Source organism: Euphorbia lathyris, chromosome 7 (genome assembly GCF_963576675.1).
Source record: "Euphorbia lathyris chromosome 7, ddEupLath1.1, whole genome shotgun sequence".
NCBI lineage: Eukaryota > Viridiplantae > Streptophyta > Magnoliopsida > Malpighiales > Euphorbiaceae > Euphorbia > Euphorbia lathyris.
The window spans coordinates 1,894,162-1,905,243 of record NC_088916.1 but is presented as its reverse complement, the minus strand read 5'-3'; the positions used below and the strand labels follow the sequence as shown (position 1 = coordinate 1,905,243).

At 36.7% G+C, this 11,082-nt stretch overlaps 1 protein-coding gene across 1 annotated transcript; it reads left to right on the top strand.

Moving 5' to 3' along the window:
* The first annotated feature begins 5,561 nt into the window (after window positions 1–5,561).
* On the top strand, window positions 5,562–8,423 carry LOC136234697 (pentatricopeptide repeat-containing protein At4g18975, chloroplastic). The gene is made up of 5 exons (XM_066024168.1): window positions 5,562–5,988; window positions 6,077–6,176; window positions 6,315–6,458; window positions 6,998–7,210; window positions 7,298–8,423. Exons 1-5 carry the CDS (start codon window positions 5,828–5,830, stop codon window positions 7,487–7,489), a joined length of 810 nt encoding a protein of 269 aa, XP_065880240.1. The 5' UTR covers window positions 5,562–5,827; the 3' UTR covers window positions 7,490–8,423.
* The last annotated feature ends 2,659 nt before the right edge of the window (window positions 8,424–11,082 follow it).

The window sequence follows — 11,082 nt, the reverse complement described above, 5'->3', positions numbered from 1 at the left end:
TTTTCGAAATCGAACAAGCCATTCCCTTATTTGAGATTTTCGAAATCCACCTAGTGAAAGAGAGAGAAAATTCGACACCCCTAGTTCGAGGACGAGATTTCTCTACGGCTTCCTTTGATCAATTGATTTCATCTATTTCTTTTATCCTTGATCTTGTGTTGATTAGTTAGAGGCAGTCTACTTTGGTTGCTATTCAACGGTTGATTCTAAATTAATCTTCCCGTGTTTTATTTCGTGTTTGGGAACTCGGAGAAGAGTTGTGGGCACTTCATTAACAACGGTAGATTGATCATCAAAAGGTAATTCTTATTATCCCTCTTTATATGAAATAACGATTAACGGATCCTATGGTTAAATGGAAATAGGTTAAATTTTTATATTTCCGCTGCTATGTCTTAGCCTAATTTCCAATAGGCCCGATATCACCGACAAGAGGCTTGAGACAAGGGGATCCATTGTCACCTTTCCTGTTTCTGATTTGCGCTGAAGGGCTCTCAATTCTTCTCTCATCCCAGGAGAATATTGGGAATATCCATGGTTGTCAGATAGCAAGGTACGCACCCTATGTTTCGCACCTATTCTTTGATGATGATTGCTTGTTATTTTTTTGAGCCAACCACACTGAGGCCTCAATCATTCAAAATTTCTTACACATATATGAGCTAGCTTCGGGCCAGTAAGTAAACTATCAGAAATCGGTAGTTTTATTTAGTAAGAACACCAACGAGTTTCATCGAGGTCAGGTTTTGGAGGCCCTGGGTGTTAAGGAGGTTAGTGATCACGGTTTATATTTGGGTGCCCCAATAGAGGTTGGGAGGAACAAACTAAACACCTTTGGCTACATGAAGGACATAATCAGACAACACACCACTAACTGGAAGGAGAAATTTTTGTCACGTGCAGGGAAGGAAGTTCTTATCAAGTCGGTACTTCAATCAATCCCTACCTTTATAATGAGTGTTTTCTTCATGCCCGAACAATTCTGCATTGATGTAACCAATATGCTCAGTCGTTTTTGGTGGAGAAACACAAGTAGTTCTAGCATATGCATTTTTTGGATCAACTGGAAGCAGCTTTGTATTCCTAAATCACAGGGTGGCATGGGCTTTCGGGATATATAGGGGTTTAATTTGGCTCTGCTTGCAAAATAAGGATGACGTATTCTATTGCATCCACAGTCCCTGGTAGCCCGCATTTTGAAAGCCAAGTATTTCCCGACATCGGACTTTCTCTCGGCGGAAATTGGACACAATCCTCCTTATACTTGGAGGAGCATACTAAGCGGAAGAGAGCTGTTAGTACAAGGCATAAGGATGAAAATCGGGAATGGGGCACAAACAGACATATGGCTTGATCCGTGGCTTCTTGATGGAGGAAATCCTTTCACTGACAGTTCTCCTGATCTGACGATTGGCAACGGGAAGGTCGAGTCCTTGCTGAATAATGACGGCTCATGGAAGACTAATCTCATTAATTCGATTTTTTTAGTCCGTGATTCATGACTTATTTGTTCTATCCCCAAAAGGAAAATTGTTGAAACACCTTTCCACATGATTTTGATTTGACAAAATTATTTAAGTAATTGATAAAAAATATATTCTAACACATTAAATTTAAATGCTTTGATTTATTACACTAATGTGTTTGTTCAATATTGAGTTTAATTGTTGATAAGACATTAAGATTAAAAAGCCCAAAGGCCCATAAGTGGAAGTCAAGCTCAAGTCAACACATCAAGACCATTCGGCCCAAGTGTTCAAAATGTAGCCGTTTCAAGTAAAACGACGACTCAGCATGAAGAAGGATCGAGAAGCCTTCTTTCAAATGCTTCAAGACGAAGCTGCTGAGTTGGACGACAATACAGTCTGGACAACGGCAGACAAGAACCAACTTCCAGACAAAGTAATTCTACTTTGGGTAAAGTTCAGAAGGCGCAGGAAGCTGTCTCGTGGACTTTGCCTTAAATGTCGAAACATGCTGTTTCAAAGACGAAAAGCTGCCGTGGACAGAAGATGCATGAATCCTATTGGCCAACGACGCTGAGCACGCCCAGAGTGACAACGACAGGAAGCCGTTTCCCTCCAACGGTTATTTTGAAATTCGAAATGACCAGGTGCCTCAAGTGTCACTATATAAAGGCCATCCATTTGCTTCAATCTATGCATATCTTCAATTAGCTGAAACGCTGTCCAAATTCATACACGAAGTTCTGTGAGAAAAGCAAAGCAAAAACCTTACCAATTTCATATTATTTCGTAAAAGTCTAGAGTGATTTTCAATCATCTAAAGTGTCTTAGCAATTGTTGTTTAGGACAAACACTTTATCATTTCTAGAAGAATAGAAAGGAGAGGGTGAGTACTCGGTTATAGTACTCAACGGTAGATATAGGAGTGAGTAGAGGTATAGAGGAAGGTACTCTTGTATACTCAGCTTCTATTGTAAAAGGTTTCGTGCTCTACCTTTAAAGAGCTCAGTAGAGAATTCAAAAAGCTCGGACGAGTTCCGGGGACTAGACGTAGGCGGAGAGGCCGAACCAGGATATGTCTGCTGAGTAACTCATTTCTAACCTTAAACTCCTTTACATATATTGCTTGCTATAAAAACTGACTAAGTAACAAACTCACGCTGAGTTGAGTGCACTAAGAAGCTGAGTTCAGGAATATACTCTAAGTGCTATCCCCTGACTCAAGTAAAGAAGTAGACTTAGTCACAAGTTGACTAAGCTTGTGTCTTAGAATTACTTAGCGCTGCTGTGTAAACCTTTTCTTAAGAAAAGAAGTCAGCCTAAACAGACAAAATTTTAAATAGTTCCTATCTCCCCCCTTGGAACTAAACTTGTCACGTTATAAGGGACCAACAAAAATGACAACTGAAGATGGATGGCTCTGGCGAAGGGAAAAGGATGGTAACTTTACAGTTCGTAGTGATTATCGTTTGTCATTAGCATCGTTTTGTGGCTTCATTACCTCCGTCTCTTGTCAAATGGCAAAAAATTTGGGATATCCGGGTGGCTCCAAAAATGAAGGACTTCTTTTGGCGTCTAATGAGCTGTTGTTTGCCAACAATGTCAAATCTAGAAAAACGACACAGTTCACTAGCCAACTTTTGTCCCGTTTGTAAACTGCCAGGAGAAGATGAAGACCACGCATTTATATGGTGCGAAGTGGCGAAGTCAACATGGCTGCAGCTGTACAGAGACCAGCGTATGGAACATATCGGATCATGTTTTACATGGTTAATTTCTTTGCTGGAAGTTAATACTGATTTATCAGTTATTGTAAGTACTATATGGTCCTTGTGGTGCAACCGCAACCAGGCAGTATGGGCAGACAAGGTCGAGGGGGCGGAGTGCATTATCGACAGGGCAAGGCGGGAACATGAGGGGTGGAAGACGGTCAATGATAGGATTATCCAAAGAGTGCCGATGGCACCTGCTGTCACGAAGTGGAAGAAACCACCCACCGATTTCCTGGTATGCGACGTGGATGCAAGATTTTTTTTTTTGCAGATGATGGCTATAGCTCATTCGGCTTTCTTATCCGTAATTCTGAAGGCCATTGTGTTTTTGCTTCTCACGTAGCAATGGACGGACTGTACGAGCCTATTATAGCAAAAGTTATAGCTATCAGGGAGGTTCTATCATGGTTAAAAGGACAGGATTACAATGATGTGAAGGTTAGATCAGACTGTCTATCAGTAGTTCAAGCGATCAACAAGGAGTCGGTTCAACTTTCATACTTAAGTGACGTAGTTTCAGATTGCATTCTTTTATTGCGAGCATTAGTTAATATCTCAATTTTGTTTGTTAAAAGATCAGCGAATACTGCGGCCTATAGTTTAGCACGGGCGGTAGTATCACAATCTGTTTGTGGAGAGTGGTTCGGTCCACCTCCGTTCATTTCGGATATTCTTTTGATTGATTCTAATTAATAATACCATTCTTTGATTCAAAAAAAAGCTATTTTACCGTTGACCAAGCAAAATCATAACGATCATAAAATGAAAAAATCAAAGAATTAAAATTGTTTAGAACCACATTTCTTATGGAACCACCTTGTTCGATTTTTTAAATCACTATTTTTGAAATTTTCTTTCTCTGAACAACCATTTTCTTTCTTAACCAAAGGACATCTAAATAACCTCATAACCAAAAAGTTTTATACTTAAATTATCATTTCTTTTATCATATATCTACAAGAAAAATTTACATGTTATTGGAGTTTTATCTTGATCACCAATAAAGAAAGCCATTAGGTTAATATAATATAAAGTTTAGAGGCTATAATGTTGAGTTTAAAGTTCATGGGCCATAATAAAATTAAGTGAAAATTCCAGGGCCATGTATTTAATTTACCGCTCTTATCTTCATCAAAATTAGGGGTGACAATGGGGCGAAAGAAAATTGAAAATCATGGGGATCCGAATTGACGGAGCTAGAGAAAAACCGAAAATTTGGGTGCGAACCTAGGGGCGGGGAAAATTTTAGTTCCGAAGATTAAATTTGGGTGCGGATGAGTATTACTATCCCCGAACCGTGAGGATCTCAGCCCCGCCCCAAAAAACCGCCGGTAAAAATAACCAAAAATTCCTCAAAAATAATATAATATATATTATATATATAAGATAATATATGTAGAAATTATTTTTAATTAATAATAAAAATCTTAATAAAGTTTAAAAAAAGTTTAATTAACATTTAAATTTGCTTTAAGAAGATATTCAGTATAATATAGATTATATATATAGTATAATATAGATTATATTTACACTAATTTACTTAACTTTTTAGTTTAAATAAAAAAAACTTAAAACATAAAATTAAAATACAATAAATTACAAATCACTTTCTAAAATTTTAAATTTATTTGGAGTTTGGAAATTCTCCGTGTGCAACCGTGTAACCGAATATAAATGTTAAAAAATTTCCACATACAGTAAAACCTCTATAAATGCATATCGTTGGGACCGGAAAAAATATTCATTAGCGAGATTATTTATTTATCGATAAATGAATAAATTATTCATTTATTGATAAATTAATAAATTATTCATTTATCGATAAATATTCATTAGATATGTAATTATCTTGTTTAGGAAATATATTATTCGATTGATTTGTAATTATCACATTAACATAATTACAAATCAATCAAATAATTATAGGCACAATTATAGGTCTTGTTTTTTTGTAAACTCTTGGGTATTTATATTGATCAATATATATATTTTGTATGTAATTTAATAATTATTACTTTATATTTTCATTGGGCCCTTAAAGATTTAAATATTTTTTATTACTTAATGCATTTAGCGAGGTTATTACTTTAGTCCATTGACCCAAATCGGGACCGGAAGAATTTATTATATAATCGATGTTATTACTTTATCGAATATTCATTTATCGAGGTTTAACTGTACTTTTTTAGAGATTTTTTGAAACCACCCCAAAAATATAGAGGATGGAATGGGATGCAAAACCGTCCCGGTCCGGCCCGGTCCATAATCAAAATGAATTAAACATAAGAATTCGATTTTCCGAAAAAATGTACCTCCGCCTTATGTTATCTCCTTTCTTTGCTTCAGATTTCAGAAATTTCACAGTCACTCATCTTCTCCGGTCGGGTGCTCATTCATTGCCGTCATTCCTAACAGCTATCGCTTTTTTTTCCTGTCAGCTCATCGTCGATTTCCATTCTTCGATTGTTATAATTTTCTCAACCTACAATTATCAGCTGAATCTGAATGAGTCCTTTCTCGGACCTTGAGTATTGGTTCAGCAATTAGCACAAACTGCTCTGCCGTTTCTCACTCACTCAAAATACACCGATGCCTTCTGCATTCAAGTTTCTCCTTGGTGTAACCCCTCCGCTACCTGTAATTTCAGTTGCAATCCAGCCGAAACAGTACTTAGTTGCCGGAATAGCTGTAAAGTGCTTTAACAATCATGGTGGACAATCAAACCCTAATTCTAAAGTTGATTCCAGGAGGTGATTGTGTTTCCTTTATTCACTATTAAAATTCTCATCATGTTTGTTATTGTATATAATCCTTAGATCTTTCACTTTCATTTTGCAGGAAAACCGCAATAAAGAAGGTAGGGAAGAGAGAGCATCACTTGTGGAAGAGTAGAGATTCAGCTAAATCTGGGCAAAAGGCGATGAATCTTGTTAGAATTGTAAGTTCTGTCTAATTGTTATCGTTTTGATTTGCATAATCAGTTTCTTTGAATCTTTCATGTACTTAGACTCCAATTCCTATTTTGGGAAAAAATAAGTGTTCTTTGTTCTGTTTCTTGTGTGAATGGAAATGATAGGTTTCTGAGCTTCCTGATGAGAAGGATGCAGTTTATGGATCATTAGATAAATTTATAGCTTGGGAGACCGAGTTTCCATTGATTGCAGTAGCTAAAGCTTTGAGAATATTGAGGAAGAGGAATATGTGGCGACGTGTAATTCAGGTCAGTAATTCAAGCCTGAAAATTTCAATTTGATGTTCTATTCAATGTCAATTTTAGGAGGAATGTTGCCAAACATTTTTTTTCTTTCGATCCTGAGATTCTGTTTTCAATGTTATGCTTGGTGAACTTGTTGGATGAAACATTATGGTGCTCGAAAGATAGATTTCATTAGCGCTGCATACAAACTATTCCTCCTAGAATAGCTGTTAATAAGATAAGAAAAACTGTGTTATATTCATGTTTGTACATTCAATGTAGTCTGCGGATAGAGGAATGCAAAGTTGAACATAGTCAAATAAGAAGTTGAAAGATTTCGTTGAAATTGTTCGTTTGGAAATGTCCGTGCTTGTGAACTCAACTGTTAATGTTGAGTTAGACTTAGCCTTAACAACATTGATGCTGTGTCTTTGTTGTTGAGGAACATATCCTTGAGTTTTTTTCCCGGAAAACACTTTGTGACGCACAGTATTAGTGCCGACTTAGATTTGGGTGCATATGGAGTTACAAAATCTGTTCTTTTAACACTTAGCAGTACTCAGGTATCAAAGTGGATGTTGAGCAAAGGTCAAGGCGCTACAATGGGAACATACGACACTCTTCTCTTAGCGTTCGATATTGACAACAGAGTAGACGAGGCCAAGACATTGTGGAACATGATTCTGCACACCAGTACACGCTCGATCTCAAAGCGCTTGTTTTCGAGGATAATTTCTTTGTATGATCATCACAACATGCCAAATGAAATAGTAGAGGTACTATCTTTCTCCTCAGTTTCATATCTTTTACGCACAACACCGAACTCACTATTGAATTCCATTTTCAATGTTTGAGAATGACAGGTGTTTGCAGACATGGAAGAATTGGGTGTGAAACCGGATGAAGATACAGTAAGAAAAGTGACCCGAGCTTTTAAGGAACTAGGCGAGGAAGAGAAGCAATTTTTGGTTCTTAAGAGGTACATGTCTAGATGGAAGTATATACATTTCAAGGGTGAAAGAGTTAGAGTGAGAAGAAATATAAGAGATGAATGAAGGCCCGATCAACCATAACCGAACACTGAATGTAGCAGAACTAACCCCCTCTCCTGCCGTGCCCTCGCGGCTGAAGATTTGCGGAAGAAGCATGGAATTTAAATGAAACGGGCAGCTTCGGAGGTTCGTTCAGCTGAATTCGGTGTTCAATTTGTGGTTCTTAAGAAGTACATGTCTAGATGGAAATATATACATTTCAAGGGTGAAAGAGTTAGAGTGAGAAGAAACATAAGAGATGAATGAAGGCTCGATCAACCATAACCGACTATGAATTCAGCGGAACGAACCCCCTCCCCCGCCTTGCCCTCGCAGCTGAAATTTCGCTGAAGGGATGTGAAATTTAATGAAACGGCAGCTTCAGGGGTTCGTTCCGCTGAATTCAGTGTTTTATTCTTGGTTCTTAAGAAGTACATGTCTAGATGGAAGTATATATACACTTCAAGGGTGAAAGCTCAATCAACCATAATCGAACACTGAATTTACCGGAACTAACCCCATCCTCTGCCTTGCCCTCGCGGCTGATGATTTGCTGAAGAGGTGTAGAATTTAAATGATACGGGCAGTCTCGGTGGTTCGTTCAGTTGAATTCAGTGTTTATTGTCTAGATGGAAGTATATACACTTCAAGGGCGAAAGAATTTAAGAGTAAGACGAAACATAAGAGACGAATGAAAGCTCGATCAACCATAACCGAACACTGAATTCAGGACTCCTCCCCTGCCTTGACCTCGCTGCTGAGGGGGCGGGAAATTTAAGTGAAACAGGCAGCCTCAGGGGTTTGTTCCGCTGAATAGAAGTATAGACATTTCAAGGGTGAAAGAGTTATTTCTGTTCTTTATTACTTAATTTTCGGTAACAATCAGTTTCAACATTCATTAATTTATCATTATTTATTATAATTATAATTATTTATATATAATTTATTATTATTATTATTCGTATCTATAATTTATCATAATTTATTATTATTATTATTTATCTATAATTTATCATTATCTATAAATTAGGTAAAAGTCAAGAAATAGTATTTTATTAAAGTATATATCGTTTAATAAAAAAAATGGTAAATTTCAAAAACAACTCATGTGGTTTCATGTTGTTCACAAAAAACCCCTGTGGTTTGTTTTTACCAAAAAAAAGGACCGTGTTATACGCCGTTACACGAAATAAGGAAAATGGCTTAACAGTGTTAAATCTGATGATGTGGCAAGGGGCAAAATTGTCCGAATTAAAATAAAAAAAAAAATAACAAAAAAGAAAAAAAAAAATTAAAATCATTAAAACAAACCCAAATCTTCTTCTGGGCCTTCTTCTTCTTCGCCTCCTTCTTAGCCTCCTTCTTTATCGTCGACCGCCATCAACGCCAGCAACGAACTCAAGGCCTTCTTCGCTCGTTTCACTTGGCCGTCTCCGATCGGTTGTTGCTCTAGAGTCTTCTTCTTCTTCTTCTTCTTCTGGGCTTCGTCTTCTGCAATGGAGATTTGGGCTCCGTTCTCGCCGTTGAAGATATGGGCTCTGTTGTTGCCGTTGAAGATCTGGAACTCTTCTGCAATGGAAGATTCGAAATAATAGTGCTAGAGATTATCGATTCGAAATAATCCAGACGTCACAACATAGTCTATATTTCAATTGAAGCAAGCTTCGATCTCTGATTTACAAAGGATATTGAACCCATAAAAAGCTGTTTAGAAGGGCAGAAACTATACATTTCATCTGAAACAATAATCACCCAAACAAGAATTCCATAAACACAGCAAATTAATTGTTGTTATTAGAAATTAAAAATTGGCAATTGGAAGAAAAAGGGAAAAAAAATCAAATCACCTGATAGAGGCAGTATCATCAAAAGAAGAAGACCAAATTGCTCCTCCTGGGATTTCAAGAGAAGGAACACCACCAAGGACAGGAATATCTTCTATTAACCCATAATCAAATACCCAATTCTCATTTTCGTTTGGAGAGCACATTTTCTCCTATTTTTTCGCCGGAATTTCAAGATTTCCAGTTCCTATGGAGAAAATAGATTCGATTTGGTTAGGATAAAGGCAGAGAAAGGAAAGAGATTGATTCGGTGGTCTTCTTCTTCTTCTTCGAGCAGACCCATTTCACTCATTCCCTTCTTCTCGACATTTTTCCGCCGGATTCCATTTCACTCATTCCCTTCTTCTCTACATTTCAGACGTTTTGTGATTGTTGGATTTCAGATTGTTGGATAAGAAACGGCGAGTTTTGCAATTGTTGGATTTCAGACGTTTAGAAATTTCCAGAATTTCTGAAAATTTCTAAAAGAGGAAGAACAGATGGAGCAATTGCTTGAGAGGGAGAAGGACGGTGACGAATTTCAGGCGTTCGACGATGACGAATTCGCTGTTGAAATTGCAGAGAAAACCCCAAATTGCATTTGGAATCAAAGATTCGAACATAGCTTCTTGGTTTTTTGAGGAGGAGGAGAAGAAGAAGGAGGAGGAAGAGGAATGGACAATTTTACCCTTTGCCACGTCAGCCAATTTAACGGTGTTAAGCCATTTTCCTTATTTCGTGTAACGGCGTATAACACGGTCCTTTTTTTTGGTAAAAACAAACCACATGAGTTTTTTGTGAACAACATGAAACCACAGAGGTTGTTTTTGGAATTTACCCTAAAAAAAATAAAATTAAAATATGCATCCATATTTGAAAATTAGGAATTGCATCTTTTTTTTCCTTCAATTATTAATGGACAAAACTAGATTTATTATGGGATAGACTTTACAATTAATTATAGAGTTAATGAATAAAATGTTAGGGGTACTTTTATACCTGAACTCTTAATTGTAATAAAAAGTTAAGAGTTTGTATTCATATGAAAATTTGTATTTAATTTGATAGGCTTTAAATTGAATGTAAATTTGTGTTTGTATGTAATTTGTATTTTTTAATTTAAATTAGACTAATCTATACTCTATATATATATATATATATAGTGGAAGTTGCATAGCCTCTAGAGCAATCCAAATTCATCTATCAGTATGCAAATTAGAAATTGCATACAAGAATGCATGGACAGGAGACAAGCATGTTATGTGTTAAATATTGAAGTGGTGAAATGACAAATAATGGTTGATAGGTTGTGATAGTTATGGTGATGAGTTGAATAAGTGAGATAGTATTTAATGTTAACAAAGAAAACAATTTTTTTCTGGATAGAGAATCTCCAACTGTTAATCCTAGTAATCAATTAATGCCGTATGTATATATTTTCTTTATTTTTTTGCGGTAGGATAGAAAAGGAAAAACAAAACACCACAAAAACAAAGACTTAGTCCGGGATCAGTCTAGGAAAACCGACCCCAACCATATCATCCCTCAGAAGAGAAGAAAGGAAGTTAGGAGGATAAGAGAAGGTAGAAACTTCCAGACTCCTCATGTGGTCTTCTCCTGCAAGACGGTCCGTCACCCTGTTTTGCTCCATAAAAATGTGACAGAAATTGATGGACTCGAAAGAAGAACAAAACCTTCTTATCCCTTTGATTAAGTTCTTGCTACTTAGACAAGTAGAATTCATATCAGAGATCATTCTGATAGTTTCCATATTGTCAGATTCAACGATCAGCT

Coding starts and splice junctions, on each gene's coding strand:
- LOC136234697 (XM_066024168.1), top strand. CDS start 5,828: ATGCCTTCTGCATTCAAGTTTCTCCTTGGTGTAACCCCTCCGCTACCT. Junction 5,989..6,076: donor TCTAAAGTTGATTCCAGGAG/GTGATTGTGTTT, acceptor TTCATTTTGCAG/GAAAACCGCAATAAAGAAGG. Junction 6,459..6,997: donor TGTGGCGACGTGTAATTCAG/GTCAGTAATTCA, acceptor AGCAGTACTCAG/GTATCAAAGTGGATGTTGAG.